Source organism: Monodelphis domestica, chromosome 6 (assembly GCF_027887165.1).
Source record: "Monodelphis domestica isolate mMonDom1 chromosome 6, mMonDom1.pri, whole genome shotgun sequence".
Taxonomy (NCBI): domain Eukaryota; kingdom Metazoa; phylum Chordata; class Mammalia; order Didelphimorphia; family Didelphidae; genus Monodelphis; species Monodelphis domestica.
The window spans coordinates 19,851,614-19,870,375 of NC_077232.1; the positions used below are offsets into that span (position 1 = coordinate 19,851,614).

General features: G+C 44.5%; 1 protein-coding gene across 3 annotated transcripts; it reads right to left on the reverse strand.

The window, feature by feature from the left end:
- Window positions 1–602: 602 nt before the first annotated feature.
- Window positions 603–18,493, reverse strand: SMTNL1 (smoothelin like 1). 3 transcript variants are annotated; one of them, XM_056801729.1, is made up of 8 exons: window positions 18,334–18,493; window positions 10,439–11,400; window positions 10,089–10,221; window positions 9,934–9,964; window positions 8,562–8,720; window positions 7,482–7,596; window positions 7,090–7,241; window positions 603–1,510 (listed from the first exon to the last, which is right to left on the reverse strand). In XM_056801729.1, exons 2-8 carry the CDS (start codon window positions 11,396–11,398, stop codon window positions 1,366–1,368), a joined length of 1,695 nt encoding a protein of 564 aa, XP_056657707.1. In that variant the 5' UTR covers window positions 11,399–11,400; window positions 18,334–18,493; the 3' UTR covers window positions 603–1,365. The 3 variants fall into 3 exon arrangements, with proteins under 3 accessions (XP_056657707.1, XP_056657708.1, XP_007497532.2); XM_056801730.1 differs by lacking the exon at window positions 18,334–18,493 and adding an exon at window positions 15,775–16,152; XM_007497470.3 differs by lacking the exon at window positions 18,334–18,493 and adding an exon at window positions 14,175–14,294.
- Between the last annotated feature and the right edge of the window lie 269 nt (window positions 18,494–18,762).

An 18,762-nucleotide genomic window follows, 5' to 3' on the forward strand; every position in this document is an offset into this window, starting at 1 on the left:
TTGGAAACCTTCAGAGAGAGAGAGATAACCTATTGCTTCTCAAAACAGCCAGATCCAAAACTTGGAATAGTTCTAATCATAAAAAAGTCTATCCAGGGCAATCCTGCCTCTTTTGCCACATCCACCCATCCCTCCTGGTTCTGTCTTCTCTGGGGCCAAGCAGAAAATGTCTAAACTTTTGCTTACATAAGAGCCCTTCAAATACTTGAAGAGAGATGCTTGTTAGGCTCCTTAATTCTCCAAATTAACCATCCCCATTCCCTTTAATAGATCCTTTCATGGAATGATCTTCTCACCACCCAATCAATGTCTTTCCCACAACATAAGGGCTAGAACTGAGCACCACAGTCCAGATGTAGCCTGACTGGGGTAGAATCCCGCATTCAGGACAATGTGCTCCCATCAGGCTAAGATCATATTAATTTTTTTGGCTGCCCCCCCAAATATTGTTTCATTCTGAGTTTGCATTTCATGAGAACCCTCTAGCTTTTTCAGAGGGGTCGTGAATGAATGGCTGATCAAATGAATGAATGGACAAACTGCTCCAAAGGATGTTTGCCAGTGGTCAGAGATAGCTTAAGTTGCAGTCATCATCCAAACCATTTTCAACTCTGATCCTCTTGTGATTATATTTGAGTTTTCACCAATGGCCAGAATTTCAAGCCCAGCTTGGTTTGTGACAGGCATAATGGTGTCCCATAGACAAAGCATTGAATGTGGAATCACAGAAAATGGGTTCAAATTTTGACCTTGCTACTTACTACTCTGCAGCCTTGGCTAAGTTACTTGGCTTCTCTGGGGTTCCTCACCTGGAAAATAGATACTGTATAATATTAGGTATCTGCTAAGCTTCTTCCTCTGCTTCTTTCATGCATGATCCCTACAAGTTCTAATGTCTAGGAATTATGATTCTGTGAAAGAACAGGAAGTTGAAAGACAGAAGATCTGGGTTCTCATTCCAGTCCTGTCCTTAAATTAGATGCATGACTTTGGTGAAGTCATTTGACCCTTAGTGATGTCTGGTTCCCCATCTATACATTGGGAATGATCATATCTATCCCAAGACTTGTGTGAGGATGGAAGAGGAGGAGACTGAGGCAATTTGAGACAAGAAGCAGACAGGAAGGACTGTTCTCAGGAAAATTTCTTTGACTGTTCCTTATCTTGGAGTGGGGTGCCTGGAGGCTGGGGGGCATGGACCCTAGGAGCCCCAGGATGTCACTGTGCTTCCCCAAATGCCTCTGTCTTCCCTGCATCTTTAGTCACCTCCTAAATAACTGAGGGGTGCCAAAGAGCAAGAGGAAGTCCCATCAGCATCAACCAGATGTCCTTATGGGCTGCTCCTTCCAGGGGCTCTCATGTTCTTTACTTCTTCTTGGTTTTCACCAGTCCCTTTTGCACAAGGCTGCGGTACAACTCCTGGATGTAGGTGTAGACGCATTTGGAGTCAGGGACGCTCAGCCGGACCATGTCGTCTACTTCCAGCAGCTGGGCACAGTCAGCCAGATTCCTGAGGATGGGAAGGGGATGAGATTCAGTAAAGGATACTCTGCAGAACAGAATGCACTGGTCACCAGAGGAGGACTCAGGCTCCCTGTGTGACCTTAGAACCCACTTTTCTGGACCTTCATTCTCTCCACTCTAAAATGAGGAGGTTGGGCTGGATGATATCCAGGGTGCTTTCTAGGGCTAGGTCCTATGAAAAGGCATTACACATAATTCAGATCACCTACAGAATATATGCCAGTGGGTATGTGGGGGGGAGCAAGTGGGGAGAGAGACAGACAGAGACAGAGACAAAGACAAAGAGACAGAGAGAGGGGAGGGAGAGAGACAGAGAGAGAGAAAAGAAGAGAGGCGGGAGAGAGGGGGGAAATAGAGATAGAGAGACAGAGAGGGGGAGAGAGGGGAGGGAGAGAGACAGAGACAGAAAGACAGAGAGAGAGAAAAGAAGAGAGGCAGGAGAGAGGGGGGAAAGAGACAGAGAGATAGAGAGACAGACAAGCAGAGAGACAGAGAGGGGAGAGAGGGGAGGGAGAGAGACAGAGACAGAAAGACAGAGAGAGAGAAAAGAAGAGAGGGGGAGAGAGGGGGGAAAGAGATAGAGAGATAGAGACACAGACAGAGAGACAGAGGGGAGAGAGGGGAGGGAGAGAGACAGAAACAGAGAGAAAAAAGAAGAGAGGGGGGAGAGAGTGGGGACAGAGAGATAGACAGATTCAGAGAGACAGACTCTCAGAGAGGTAGCAGTGTATATTGGGAAAGGTAAGCCTCATGGAAGAAGGAAGAAAATTGTATTTATTGTTATTTATGGGCTGCTATGAGTCCTTCATCTATTTTCTATGGGGGAAAAGCTGTCCTGCACACATATACACATTGTTGCCTTGAATGCTTGTACAGGAGCATTTTACCCACATCAAGGGAGAGGAAGACAAAAGTTATACTTGAGTTATATCCTGAGATTTCGCAGCAGCTAGGTGTCAAAGAAGATACAGACAAATGGCTTTATGTTTCTGGGCCTCATATTTCTCATCTAGAAAATGTAACTTCACTCTGAGTGAAGACAATATATTCCAAAGAGAATTTAATTGGGGGGGAGGAGATGGTCTCCAAATCCATGTAAGCCCCCAGTTTGACGTCCTGGTGTCCTTCATAGCTGTTGGCAAATTCTCCACTTGACTTTCACTCAAAACCTTTTAGTCCATCCTCTAGATTCTAGAACATTTACCCTTCTGAACCTATTTGGTGATGCAGCCACACAGTGGGACAGCAGCTTTGAAGCCAGAAGCTCGGGGTTCAAATCCGGGTTTTGACACTTATGAGATGTAAGACTTTTCACAAGATTTTACCTCTCTTACTCTTAATGTTCTCATATGTACAAAGATGACCAAGTTTTTACTATCAATCTTAAGTGATTGTTAAGTGGATGAACTAAGATAGTATGTAGAAAAGGCTTTGTAAACCTTATATATATTTCATATATATAAATGCTATACACATGTGTGCATATCACACACATAATATATATACATATCACATACAATACATATAAATCACATGCACATATGATACTGTTGTTTTCTCCTCTAAGGAAATTCACATCTAAGATCTAAGGCTATTCCTAGGCAAGGGACTCAGGTGCTCTGATTCAGGATCCCCATGTACCTCGGGGCAGAAGCGAGGAGGCACACAGCTTTGACTTCTTGTCCAGAGGTGCCTGGGACCACCCAACAGTAATAGTGCCCCCTAGCATTTATACTGGGTATCTCCAAAGTCTCCAGCTTAAATAACTTAAAGCTTCTCTAATACTTTTTAAAAATACTTCCTTCCTGATTTAGTAACAACTCTAAGATGGAAGGGCAAGGGCAGGCAAATGGGGTTCAGTGACTTGCCCAGGGTCACCCAGCTAGGATGCTTGAGCCTTGAGCCCAGGACCTCCTGACTCCAACTCTAGGGCTCTATCCACTGTGCTGTCGATCTGTTCCTTCACTAAGTCTTTTGTGACATTCTGTATAGGTTTTGCAGTTTGCAAAACGCTTTACCTATATTTGTTCATTTGATCCTTACAAGGACTGGATGAAGGAGATATTATTATAATGGCTCTTCAATAGCGGAGACTAAAAAATAAAATGACTTGACTAAGGTCTCATATTTACTAGCTATCTGAGGAAAAACTTGAATTCAGGGCTTTCTGATGGTAAGTCCTCCCTGCTATCTATTGCACCAAACTACCAAAGAGGAATAGCTATTCACATGTGATCCTTTGATGTTGGCCCCCTTTTCTATTGGCTTCTGGGAGAAAAGAGGGCCCTGCTGAAAATGCTCTTTGGGGGTCATGCCAGCTGGGCTAAACTTCCAGCCTGGAGCCTTGACTCTAAGGATGCCTCACATCAGGGGTATGGGAGAATTTCAAACAAAGAGACAAAAAAAAACACTCCTATCCCTCTGGTGTCTTGAGGAAGAAAGTCAATTCTTTATTTCTTGGGCATAAAGATTTCTCATCAGACTGGAGAAGGCATCAGACAGCATCTCAGTCTTACCCAAGATCTGGAATGGGTAGGGCTGATGGTGGGGGAGGCAGTTCCTGACCTTTAGTGACTCTCTTAAGGTTTTTTAGATTCTCTCACTTGTCAGACCTGGGTTGGGAAATTTTTCATATCATCTGGACCAGGGCTGGCCCTCTGGCCTTATTGGGAAGAGGCTTCCAAAAACATATCCTGTTAGAACTAGAAGAGAGATGAGCACATGAAATGTTAGAGCTGGAAAGGACTCTGGAACACAGAACACAGAATGTTAGACCTGGAAGAGGCTTTGGAACATAGAAGGGACATCATTACACAGAATGTTAGAACTGTAAGGAACCTTAGAATCCAGAATGGTAGAAAGGACCTTGGAACATAGACCATAGAATATTAGACCTAGAAGAAGCTTTAGAACATAGAAGGGACATCATTACACAGAATGTTAGAGCTATAAGGAACCTAGAATCCAGAATCCAGAATGGTAGAAAGGACCTTGGAACATAGACCATAGAATATTAGACCTGGAAGAGGCTTTGGAACATAGAAGGGACATCATTACACAGAATGTTAGAGCTGTAGGGAACCTTAGAATCCAGAATCCAGAATGGTAGAAAGGACCTTGGAACACAGACCATAGAATGTTAGAACTGGAAGAGGCTTTAGAACATAGAAGGGGCATCATTACACAGAATGTTAGAGTTGTAAGGAACCATAGAATCCAGAATCCAGAATGTTAGAAAGGACTTTGGAACATAAGACCATAGAATATTAGACCTAGAAGAGGCTTTAGAACATAGACGGGACATCATTACACAGAATGTTAGAGCTCGGAGGAACCTAGAATCCAGAATCCAGAATGGTAGAAAGGATCTTGGAACATAGACCATAGAATGTTAGACCTGGAAGAGGCTTTAGAACATAGAAGGGGCATCATTACACAGAATGTTAGAGTTGTAAGGAATCTTAGAATCCAGAATCCAGAATGGTAGAAAGGACCTTGGAACACAGACCATAGAATGTTAGACCTGGAAGAGGCTTTAGAACATAGAAGGGGCATCATTATGCAGAATGTTAGAGCTATAAGGAACCTAGAATCCAGAATCCAGAATGGTAGAAAGGATCTTGGAACATAGACCATAGAATGTTAGACCTGGAAGAGGCTTTAGAACATAGAAGGGGCATCATTACACAGAATGTTAGAGTTGTAAGGAATCTTAGAATCCAGAATCCAGAATGGTAGAAAGGACCTTGGAACACAGACCATAGAATGTTAGACCTGGAAGAGGCTTTAGAACATAGAAGGGGCATCATTATGCAGAATGTTAGAGCTATAAGGAACCTAGAATCCAGAATCCAGAATGGTAGAAAGGATCTTGGAACATAGACCATAGAATGTTAGACCTGGAAGAGGCTTTAGAACATAGAAGGGGCATCATTACACAGAATGTTAGAGTTGTAAGGAATCTTAGAATCCAGAATCCAGAATGGTAGAAAGGACCTTGGAACACAGACCATAGAATGTTAGACCTGGAAGAGGCTTTAGAACATAGAAGGGGCATCATTATGCAGAATGTTAGAGCTATAAGGAACCTAGAATCCAGAATCCAGAATGGTAGAAAGGATCTTGGAACATAGACCATAGAATGTTAGACCTAGAAGAGGCTTTAGAACATAGAAGGGACATCATTACACAGAATGTTAGAGCTGTAGGGAACCTTAGAATCCAGAATGGTAGAAAGGACCTTGGAACATAGACCATAGAATGTTAGACCTGGAAGAGGCTTTAGAACATAGAAGGGGCATCATTACACAGAATGTTAGAGCTGTAGGGAACCTTAGAATCCAGAATGGTAGAAAGGACCTTGGAACATAGACCATAGAATGTTAGACCTGGAAGAAGCTTTAGAACATAGAAGGGGCATCATTACACAGAATGTTAGAGCTGTAGGGAACCATAGGACCATAGAATGCAAAATGTTAGAAAGGATCTTAGAACATAGACTATAGAATGTTTGAGCTGGTAGGGAACTTAGAACACAATGTTAAACTGATGCCAAAGAAGTTGATGTGTAACTGTGACTTATGTCCTGGGACTGATATTGGAGACAGTTAGCCTGCTATGAATGTCATTGTTCCTGAAATGATTCTTGGTGGCAAGAATGGAAGTTTCCTCATGGCAGAACATCCAACTGGACATCTAGCTTTGAAATGGTTGTTAGAACAAGATGAAAAAAAAAATGAAGGAAAATGGAAGGGAAGGGTCTTTTGCAAAAACACTGGTAGAGCATGTTGGTGTCAAGAAATCAAAATCTGAGGCTGGGGTTAATTGGGTGTCTCCTCCTCCAAAGCTCTGATCCAGAAGTGGCGAATGAAGTTAAATCTGGACTGAAAAGTTTCACTCCCACTTTGGAAAAAGCGTAAAACACCAGCAAAGGCATCACTGCTTCACCTGAGAAACTAAGAGCTTAGGTGAAGAAGAGTAACCAAGACTATGACTGAATCGCTTTTCCTGGGGATTCAGGTGACCATGCTAGTTTAGCCTTTGGGGGGAGCCTTTTAGATGATATAAACATATATGAAGATATGTGAACATATATAAGTTCTTTCTGGAGAAGTATCTATTTCCAAAATAAATAGTTTCTAAATTAAAAAAGCAAAAACAAAAACACCAACACCAACAGAGCTGGCTAAGTCCCGAGATACCATAGTATAGTGACCTTATATAAGTCATATACTTTAAAGTTTGCAAAGTACTTTCTATACACATTTCTCATTCAAGCCTCACAGTAAACTTGTCACATGGGCATTCCAGGTATTATTATCCCCATTTAACAAAAAAGTAAACTAAGGCTCAGAAATGGTAACTCACTTACCCATGGTCACCCAGCTAGTAAGTTTCCAAGGTGGGATTTGAGTACTGTTGACCCTGGGTCCAAGGACAGCAGTCTGTCCATTGAACCATTCTTCAGATGAGGAAATAGAGGCCCAGAGAACCCCACTACTCCTTGCCTTGGCATCCTCCCAACCGGAGAAAGAAACCCCATCATTTTAGAGTTCTCTGACTCACTCGGCAGTGGAGAAGGCCAGGGTGAAGTTCTCTCGGCGCTGCTTGGGATCCAGGGTGCTGTAGTCAAAGGCATCAGGGAAGAATTTGTGGATGAGAGCGCAGAAGGCCATCCCGCTGCTCCAGCTGGAGGAGAAGTTCTGAATGTCCACATGCTAAGGAAATGAAAAGTTGGCTCATGGTGAATCTCTTGCCCTAGGCTCCTTGCTGGCTTCAGAGTGCAAGGACTGTTTCTGGGTTCTGCTGCCCCCCATCTTCTAGGTTTTTCTCTTTGCCTTTAAGTCTCAACTGCAGGTGCAGAAGCCCCCCTGGAGAAGGGGTTCCCTGGGCCTCCCTGCCCCCGCCCTGGGAATCACAAGCCCCAGCCTTTCCCCTGTACCCGTTCTGGCTCCCACCTCATATTTTCGGGTCATGGCTCGACACCATTCAAGCAGCATGTTCCTGACGCTGCCCACAGCTGCCCCTGCTGCCTTGGCATTTCGGAAAAGGGGGGCAGTGCCTGTTGCTGCCCTGTTTGGAAAATAGGAGAGTTGAGGACAAAGAAGTGATCCAAGATCAGAGACTAGTCATCCTGGTAGTCCTAGGCATCCAGGTCGCCCTGTGGATGGGCGTGCAGAAAGGAAGATTCATCTTCCTAAGTTAAAATATGACCTCAGACACTTTGCTTAGCTGTATAGTCCTGGGCAAGTCACTTAACCCTGTTTGCCTCAGTTTTCTCATCTGTAAAATGTATTTTTGCCTCCAATAAATCCAAAAATGGGATCACAAAGAATTGGGCACAACTGAACAACAATCGGGGAGGCCACCCAATCTTTCCCATTTTACAGATGAACAAAATGAGGCCCAGAGAAATGAAATGATTTCCCCAGGATTACACAGCAACTAATCACAACATTTATAGGAGTACTTTGAGCGTTACAAAAGTATTTTACATGTGTTCTCTCATTTGATCTTCACAACAACCCAAAGAAGGAGATACTGTTATCTCCATTTTACAGAGGAAGAAACCGAGATTGAGAGAGATTAAGGGACTTTCCCAAGGTCATGTAGTTAGCTACCAAATAACTGAGGCAAGACTTGAACTCAGGTTCTTACTCCAAACTCAACATCCTTTCTGCTGGGTGACTAGCTGCTGAACAGCTGTGGAAATAGGATTCAAGTGCACCATTTCCAATTCAAAATAAGGGCTATTTTCCTTCTACCACCTTGCCCCCTGCCCTTTGTTCTGGAGAGGGGGAAACTGAGGCAGCGGGAAGAGATAGCTTGGCTCAGGTCTTCTGGTGGTGGAGTTGGGGCTAGAACCCATCTCTCTTGATTCTATTTGTATTGGACGGCTGCTACTTTCAGCCTGGACTCCATTTCCCCTTTCATCAGTACAAATCCTGGCCCTTGCTAGAAAACCCTCAAAGAAGGTATTCTCAAAGGATTGCTTGGACTCACCCAGCCTCCATGTCTCCCATATCCCAGCTCCTTACCCACCAAACTTGTCCATGATAGCTTTTCGGTTCTGAGCCCTGGGTCCTCGGGGTCGAGTTGGAGCAGAGGCTCTGGGTTCTGACAGCTTCTCCTTCTTCTTCTCCTCAGAAGGAGGGGGACCCGTGGGACTCTGAGGGACATCGCTGGGAGAGGAGTCACTAGGGACAGAAGGAAGTCAAGAGAGATGTCCAGAAGGACTGGACCCTGCCAGCTGGGAGTGAGGTGGGATGAGATAGTTCTCCGAGCATCAGCTCTGGGTCTACTTTTGGTAGGTGGGGGGAGCCTTGAAAAAATCAATTACCAAACAATTATTAATTACCACCTATGGGCCAAGCATGGTACTTGGGACAGGGGTTACAAAGACAGAGGTGACAGGCCTCGGGGAGCTTATAATTTGTCAGTGATGGTGAACCTTTTAGAGACTGAGAGCCCAAACAGCATCCCTCACACTGCATCTGTGCTGCTCCTTTACCCCAGACAGGGGAGGGAGGAAGTGCTCCCATTGGGCTGCTGGACAGAGAGGCAAGGGATGGGAGAAATATCCTCAGGTGCATGGAGAGGAGGAAGGGAGCAACCCCTTCCGGCATACTCCAACACTTGTGCTATAGGTTTGCCAACACAGGTGTGAACACCCTTTAGTGAAACTCCTTAATGCTCCCTAAACTCAACATTATATATCCTGCTTCCAGGGCTTGGACTGGTTTTTACCTCCTTTTGTATGCCTAGCACTTAACACAGTGCCAGGCACATAGCAGGTACTTAATATGTGTTGATTGATTGATTGTCTGTATTCTTTTTCCCATCAGTGGGAATGCTCTCCCTTTTAAGTTTTGCTTCTTAGAATCCCTAGCTCCCTTCAAGACACAGCTGAGGATTCGGATTACTCAAATTCTTTTGGGGTCTCTCCCTCTTCCTTAAATAATCATGCACACTTATCTATTTGCACTGATGTATCTTGCTTCTCCCCCTTCCTGGAAGAAGATGTAAGCTCACTGAGGGCAGGGACTAGTTTGGGTTTGTCTTTGTATCCCTAGGGCCCAATAAATCCTTGGCATATTATAATGGGCACTTAATGAATGCCAATGGATTCAGTTGGGACTTTGGAGCCTCATTTAGAAAATACCCTCATATTCAAGTGGAGAATAGTTTAAACAAGGTCGAAGGGGCTAGGTAGTGTTAGCGATTCAGGAATACTGTGTGATTGGCAGTGGAGGAATGCTTAGATACAGTGTTGGCCTAGAGGATGTGCAACAAAGGAGGCCTTGATGGACTTATCTGGAGACTGAAGGCTGACTTAAAAAGAGAAAGTGAGAGAATGGGGCTAGAGGTTGGGGAGAGTCTTGAGGGGGGAACCCCAAGACTCAATCTTACCTGGCTGTTGGGCTGTCTGGACCAATGGTATCTGGAGAGAAATGAAAGGAGGCACCTATGACTGTTGGAAATGTGCTTCCTTTCCCCCTTCTTTCTACCATTACATTCCCCCTGCACCCCAACTTTGCCTTCCCCCATGCTACAGTTGCATTTACCTGGGCTGAGGTCCTGTCCTTCTCCTGTGGGGCTCTCTGGCCACTCCTCTGGGGAGCTGGGCATTGCTCCTGAGCCTTCTCCTTGTTGCTCAGCATCATTGCCTGGTTCTCCATCAGGAGTACCACCTACCTCCTGGAAGGGCATACAAGGCTCCTGTGGCATGTACATGCACATGGGGAGTCAATTCCCAGGGACCCACCCATTGCAAGTTGTCTAGGAGTGGAGGGTAGAAATTGTGTCCTCACTCCCCCATTGCCCTGTAGATCATACCTCCCACTTTGTTGCTCTGGGCTTATGGAAGGAGGAAAGACTTAGAGACCCCCAACAAGAGAAAACTAGACTTCCTTACCTGGATGACCTGAGTGTCAGAAATGGTTTCTGCCTCCAATTCTGCCTTATGCCCCTTCTCCGACTCTCTTGCTGCTCCCTCTGTTGAGTTACATTTGGTTTCTTCTTTATCATCCCCTTTCTTGGGTTCAGACTTGGCTTCTTTCCTGTTAGTTTCTTCCTTAGGTTCAGACTTGACCTCTCCTTTCTCATGAGCTTCTTCCTTGGGTTCAGATTTGGCCTCCTCTTTCCTATCAGCCTCTTCCTTGAGTTCAGACTTGGCCTCTCCTTTCTCATGAGCCTCTTCCTTGGGTTCAGATTTGGCCTCCTCTTTCCTATCAGCTTCTTCTTTGAGTTCAGTCTTGGCTTCTCCTTTCTCATTAGCTTCTTCCTTGGGTTCAGATTTGGCCTCCTCTTTCCTATCAGCCTCTTCTTTGAGTTCAGACTTGGCCTCTCCTTTCTCATGAGCCTCTTCCTTGGGTTCAGATTTGGCCTCCTCTTTCCTATCAGCTTCTTCTTTGAGTTCAGTCTTGGCTTCTCCTTTCTCATTAGCTTCTTCCTTGGGTTCAGATTTGGCCTCCTCTTTCCTATCAGCCTCTTCTTTGGGTTCAGTCTTGGCTTCTTTTCCATTAGCATCTTTTCTCAATCTGGATTTGGCCTCTTCGTCCTCATCTGCCTTTCCCTGAGCTACAGGTTTGGTCTCCTCTTTTTCATCAGCTTCCTTCTTGGAATCAGACTTAGCTTTTGGGTCAGCCTCTATCTTGGGCTTAGACTTGGTTTCCTCTGTTATATTTTCTTCCTTCTTGGGTTCAGCCTCACCAGCTTCTGCAGAGTCCTTATCGGCCATCTTCTGGGCCACGTCTTTGGGTAACTCCTCCTCGGTGGAACAGCCATCTCCCCCAGGTCCAGAATTCTTTGCTGTCTGGTTTGGGGTAGGAGGAGTGGTCCCATCCTGAAGGGGCTTCCCATTTTCCTGTTCCATCTCTAGAAGAAGATGACATTCATTAGGGTTTGACTCTTTGCCAAGCCCTGTCACAGAGCAAGGAGAACGAATATTTATTAAACACTTACTGGGTATAAAGTCCAGGGCAAGATGTTGGGAAAGACACAAATTATAAATAATAATGGCTCACATTTACGAAGCACCTAAAGGTCTTGCCAAGTGCATTTTATATATTTATTTATCTCATCTGATCTTCACAGCAACCTTGAGAAGGATGTGATGTTATTTTCCTCTTTTTATAGATGAGGAAACTGAGGCTATGAGAAATTAATGCACTTGCCCAGAGTCATACAGTTACTAAGTGATTTGAACTCAGAGTTTCTTTATTTTGTCAAGTACTTTGACACCTACGACATCTACTTGCCTCAGAGGGATGAATCCTTTTGCTTACAGAGCTTACTACTTCATAAGAAGATATGATGTATACATAAATAATTATAATGAATAATAACACAGTTGGTGCTCAGAAGAGGAGGGCTGGGGGGCTGGGAAGGGGTGGAAAGGTCACTGGTGGCAAAGGGGTCAGGGACTCCATCTGAGTTGAGTTTCAATGGAAAAGAAGGCTTTCCCCAGGCAGAAAGGAAGAGGAAAATGGTAGTGTGAGAAGAATGCTAGATTTGGAGTCCCAGGTCCTGAGTTTGAATCCTGACTATCTGGAGTAAGTTCTGGGTCTCAGTTTCCTCTTTTATTATAAAAGGAAGGGATTGGACCAGGGGATGACCTTTAAAGTCCCTTTTAGCTTTCAGTCCGTGATTCTCTGAAGACATTCCAGGCATAGGGAACAGTTTGACCGAAGGTCCCGAGAGGCAGGAAGAGCTATGTAGGCAGAGAGGGGATGATTAGGGGATCAAAGGATTTGGAACTGGAAGGGACCTCAGAGACCATCTAATCCAAGACTCTAAATTCTGCAGATGAGGAAACACTAGCTGAAGCTTGTTGTTATCAGGAGGAGGCGGAACATGAGATAAAACTAGAAAGGCAAGTTGCCAGCTTAGGTGTTTGTTCAGGGTACGTGTGTCAGATGTGCCTTGGAAAAAGGCATCTAAGCACACAACACATTTATTCTTTCCATCTGAAACTATGGTTCGCTGGATCAAGCTTGCATCTCTATTATGGTTTAAGTTAAAAGGTTTAGTTTCTTTGGGGAATAAATATAGTGTCCTTTAAGAGGGGATCTTTGGGAAGCTAAGTGACTGGAGATGGGAAGTCCTGGGTTCAAATCTGTCCTCAGACATTTCCCGACTGTATGACCCTGGGCAAGTCACTTAACCACCATTGCCCAGCCCTGACTGCTTTTCTGCCTGGAATCCATACTTAATATCTAGGATAGATTCTAGGATAGAAGGTAAGGATTTAAAAAACAAAAGATGCCAAGATGCCAAGATGCCAAGAAATGGATCCTTTGAATTTTAAGGCATAATAATAGCTAGCATTTATAAAGGGCTTGTTGTCTCGTTTTATTCTCACACCAGCCAGGAGAAGCGGGTGCTACCACAAGTGACCTGCATTTGAAAAAGGAGTATTATTCCCTCTGGGCTCACCCCAATGAAATGGGCTCCACATGCTCATGGGTACCATATCTTTGGTGCCCTCAATGTTAAGTTTAAATTTTACTCAGTAGACCTTAATAACAACTTGAAAATATCTCCCAAGATCACACCGTGAGATACACAGCACAGTGTCATCGTTCCCATTTCAGAGATGAGGAAACTGAGGCTCAGAGACTTGCCGATCGGTGGTTGGGCAGCTAGAACTCTGAGGGGCCAGATTTAAACTTGAGTCTCTTCTCGATTATGGAATGGCAATCTTGGAGTTGGAAGGGATCTTGGAGGTTACATAGTCCAATGAGACTCCTTTCTGCAATGCATGTGGCAAGTGGTTATCTAGCTTTTTCTTGTACACTTCCAGGGTGGAGAAACCCATTCTCTCTCAAGGCAGACCGCTCCATTTGAGGACAGCTCTCCTTGGTGGGGAGTTCATCCTTACGTTAAGCTAAAATCTGACTGGTGGCATAGCAGATAGAGTGGGGGGGCTTAGAATCAGACAGACAGACCCCAAATGAATTTAAATCCTGACTCAGATTCTTATTAGCTGTGTGGTCCTGGGCAGATCACTTCACTCCCTGCCTCAGTTTCCTCACTTGTAAAACAGAGATAATAACAATACCTCCCTCTAGGGTTGTTCTGAGGATCAAATGAGAGACTATTTGTAAAGTGCTGGCACCTAGTAGGTGCTGTATATACTGCTTATTCCCTTCTTTTCCCTTGTGAGGATTAAAGGGCGTAACATATGGAAAGTGCTTGGTCGTGATATATAATGATATAATAACTAACATTTATATCGCACTTTATAATTATTATCTCATGTGATCCTTGCAACAAGCCTGGGAGGGAGATGCTATTATTATTTTCATTTTACAGATGAGGAAACTGAGGCAAACAGGGACTAACCTAGGGTCATGCAGCTCGTAAGTGTTAGAGGCCAGATTTGAATTTAACACACACACACACACACACACACACACACACACACACACACACACACACAATTCTAGCTCTGTCCAACTTCCAGTGCTCTGGACAGTGCTAACGAGAACCCCCTAGTTAGACTTGCTGGCCACAGGGGTCAGGAGGATCCTATTTCCCTTGTAAAGGACATAAGCTTTCCTCCTAGGGCAGCGCTGTAAGACAAGGTAAGGGATCTCTACAATGAAGTTGGGTCCTATGGACTTAGGGTGCGCCAAACATATACTCACCGTGGCGTCTACACCTGGAGGGATGCCGGGGACAGTCTCTCCAGTCCCTTGCCCCTTTGAGGGTCATGTTACAAAGAAAACAACTCTCAAATAGGGTCCCTCGTGGTGACTCAGGCAGGAGGAGGGGCAGGCAATTCTGTCACTGTTTAAAAATACTCCCTGACCTTTGCAAAGTTATCTCCTGAGCTGATAGCCACCTGGATGTATCTATGGGCATGGGGGTGGGAACCAAGAAAAGAGGCAATCGGGGGAACAAGGAATGACCACTCTGGTCTTTGTTGCATGGGTCCAAAGATGTAGGACTAGATGGGACCTCAGAGACCTTCTAGTTGAACCCTCAAATTTTAGAGATGAGAAAACAGGCTCAGGAAGATGGAATCATTTGCTCAAGTCGCTCAATGGGACAACTGGGATTTGAACCCAAGTTTTCTCTTCAGAATTCAGACCTTTTCCCGCTTATCTCGTTTCCATAGAAGGATGAGGCCCTTGCACCCCATTAGTCTTAGCCATCACTTCTGGAATAGTAATAGCCAAAGATGTTTCCTGTCTCCTTGAAGGAGGCTGCTTCCTGTCTCTCTCCAGATGGTCTACCTTGTCCTTCCCCTCACCAGCTCTTGGTAGTTTTTATTCAATGCTCTTTGCTAATAGCCCACTACCTGCTTCCTCCTGTCTATTCGATAATGGAGGTTGCCTGATCCAGAAAAAGCAGAGAATGGGGAGTCAGGAGATCTCGTCAGTAGTTCCAGCTTTGCCACTAATTAGTGGTGTGACGTTGGCCATCTTATTTCTCCTTTTTGATCATCTGCTTTCTCATCTGTAAAATGAAGAGTTGGACTTGATTGCTTTTAACTCAGAAGTTTTTAATATGGGGTCCTGGTGCCCCTTTCCCCAAAGGGGGTCCATGCATAGATTTCACAAGATCTGTGAAATTGGATGAGAAGAAAATGCACCTTTATCTTCACGAACTCCTAAATGAAATGAGTATTTCCTTGACCTATAAATGGAGGTTACAAATCATTATTCTGAGAAGGGGTTCCCAGGCTTCCCTAGGTTGACAAAGGGGATTGTGATGCCAAAAATGGTTAAGAATCTCTTCTCTAACCCCTGTTCAGGTATAATATGATATCTTATGTTCTCATGTCTCTCCCAGTGGTGACATTCCATATCCCAAAGTCTCTTCTAGCCCTGTCATTGAGTTCCCTCTAGGCTGCCATTTTCTCTTCTAAGGTTCTCCTAGCTCTGATAGTCTACATTCTAAGAAAGTTCCCTTCCAGCTGTGAAATTCTAAACTTCTACCTCGAGAGGTCCTACTATGTTCTAGGCATCCTGGGGGTATATGAAAAAGTATATGACAGTCTCTGCCCTCAAGGAGCTCATAGTCCAGGTGGAAGATAGGACATATATATGAAATGGTCAGTGATAGGAACAATTACATTCCATCGCTAAGAAATCCATGCAAAATAAATCAATGTCTGGTATTTTCCCAGGATGCATCTGGGTGGTTCATTTGCTCTTTTCTAATCCATTCCATCTGTTCACCTCAATCACACTTACCCCTCTAATCACTCTGTTCACTCCTGTGTAAAGACTGCATACTCACATATACTTATCCATTTCCACCAGTGATTTAGATGCCTCTGACAAGAATCCCCAAAGCTCATGGAGCCCAAATGTTCATGAATGATAGAATCTAAGTGTTGGAAAGGAGCAGTCCATCCCCTAGCTGGTCAGGAAGCCCCCCTGCAGTATCCCCAAGTTTTTTCTCGAAGCCTCTGGTGATAGGGAACCCACCACATTCCCTTCTAGTTTGGGACAGCTCTAACTGGTGGAAGTTTTTCAGTACTGAAGTCAAAATCTGCTTTCCCATAACCTCTCTGCACTAATTATTTCTGCTCTACCAGGACCCTGTAGAACAAGTTGAATTCTTCTTCCATGGGAAAGCCTCTCAAATCCTTAAGGAATGGCTATTATGTTCCTATTGAGTTTTCTAAGATAAGCCCTCCCATTCTTGTTTATATGGTATAATCTTTAAATGGCTCCAACCCAGTCCCTTCACCATCCTGGTTGCCCTCTTCTGAATGCACTCCAAGTGGTCAATTACATCTTAAAATGCGATGCCACAATTGAACACACCATTCTATATGTGGTCAAACTAGGGCAGATGACAAAGGAGTCTGTGTTCTGGACATTAGGTCTCTCTTAATGTAGCCCAAGATTGCATTAGCTATTCTTGGGCGCCATATTACAGTGTTGACTCATATTGAGCCTGTGGTATATGATCTATTTTGTATTAACCCCTGGTCAACCACATCTCCTCCATCTTCAACCCTTGGAGTTGATTTTTGAAATCTAATTATAGAACTTTGTACTTAGCACAATTAAATTTTATTTTGTTAGATTCCGCTCATGATTCTAGTTCATCAAAGTTTTTGCTTCTTTGGTCTTTTTTTTTCTAAATCTTTCTCTCTTGTCTTAGAATCAATATTGTGTATTAGTTCTAAGGCAGAAGAGCAATAAGGGTTAGGCAATGGGGGTTAAGTGACTTTCCCAGGGTCACATAGCTAGGAAGTGTCTGAGGACAGCTTTGAATCTAGGACTTCCTTTCCCTCAATCCACTGGGTCACCTAGCTATCCCCTCTTCTTTGGTCTTAATCCTGACCCCATCATCCACTAGAGTGAGTTGGATAATCCATAAATATTTATTATTGTACTAGGCACTAGAGATATAAGTACAAAGAACAAAGCAATCCCAACTTGAACACTTACATTCTGATGAGGTGGACCAAAAGTACATATATAAATATGGGCATCTCTCTCCTTTGCTTCACTGAGCAATATTCCTTCTCTTCCCTTAAACTCCTCCATACCCCCATACAAACCTCCCATTATCTCCCTGTTTTCCAATTCTCCATTTCCTTTCCCAATAAATATTACAATGATGTCAATACAACATTAACAAATACAAATATCTACAAAGTACTTGACTACAAAGTAATTAGGGAGAGAGGGACTCCTTATGTCTGCCCTTTGAGAACTACTAGCACAGTTAAGAATAAAGAGAATCATCAGCAGATTGGTTACAGGTTCATTGATTTTTTTGACCACCATATTTCTCAAAGATCATCTACCCAGGCATAGAAGGCAACAAGTTACTCCAGTGAAGGGAGTTTTATCCATAGGGATGAAATTGAAAATCCTTGGGGACACACATAGAGACACAGAATGCCAATAGTCCTACATCCTTCTCCATGCTCATTCGCAGGCCCACATTTAGTGACCTTTCTTCCTCATCTTCTTTAGTTTTGCCCACAGACAGACAAAGGATCATGATTGCAAAAAGTATGGAGGATACCTGAGCAAAGCTGTGACATACAATGGTGAGGATCCAGTGCTCTGTTGGGCTCCCCTTTCCCTGTAAGCACCTCAGTCCCCTGAGGCCCTGCCATCTCTCCAGTTCAGGAAAAGAAGTAGAGATGGCAGCTGGGACTAGATTTGGAAATAAAAGGGGCTAGAGATGACTTCATATTTTCTTTCATCCCTGGGTCCTTTGGATTTCAGCTAAATACATCTGTGATCCCACCTATTTCTCATACCTTCTTAGTTTCCTTGGAAGAACTGGGGGGAATGAAAGAATTCCAAGGTATTTCTGGCCTTCTCAACCCCAGGTAGCACAGGCTATCCCTGAGGTTGTCAACTCCTCTATATCTTAACATATGGATGGGGTGCAATCCCTCTCATCCAGTGTCTTCCAGCTGGAGGCTACCTTGGCCACAGATACTCTTCTTGACTGATCCACAGGTGAGTTTGCTTCAAGGATTTTCAGTGAGCACACAACTAGGACTTAGGGGCTCCTTGCTTAACTTACATACTAGATGGCTAGCCCTTAGGTAACCCAATGTCTCTAAACCATTGAATTTAGAGTCAGGGATGGGATCCTGATTGTCCCAGACTTGTCACTGGCTAGGTACATGTTTCACTTCTCCTTTGACCTCAGTTTTCCCTACAGTAAAATGAGAGACTTAGACTAGATGACCTCTGAGGTCCCCTCCACGTATTTATAATGTTATAACCAAGTCTGCTCTATTCCCAGATTGAACCCTGGACCATGGAGAAGGATAGAGTGGGGAGCGGTGTGGAATGGGGCTGCTGTGCCTCCTACCTGCTGCTGCCCTAGTATGTGCCTCTGTCTGCTTCTTCCTTCCTTCCACCAGCTGTGCGGCCTCACTCTCTTCTCTTTAAGCCCATGCTGTCTCTTGCCCTTAATTCCGGCTGAGGAGTCCACCTCCTGCCTCCTCCGTCATCCTCCCCCAAGGACTCCAGCCAGCCAGAGCTCATTGTTTATGGCTTGGTTGGTACAACACGCGTCTAGGCTTCGAGGCTCATATTTCTAACAAGAGACTGACAGGTGGCATCTCTCAATCTCCCCTCCCCCTCCCTCAGGAAGCCCCTGCCCTCTACTCACCTTTCTATGGGATCCTCTAGCCAAGAGCCTATTACCCCACCCCCCTTTTTAGCCCTGACCAATCCCTCCAGTAGGTAACCAGAGATAGAAGGGCAGCTGCTTTGGATTCTGTAGGAAGTCCCCCTT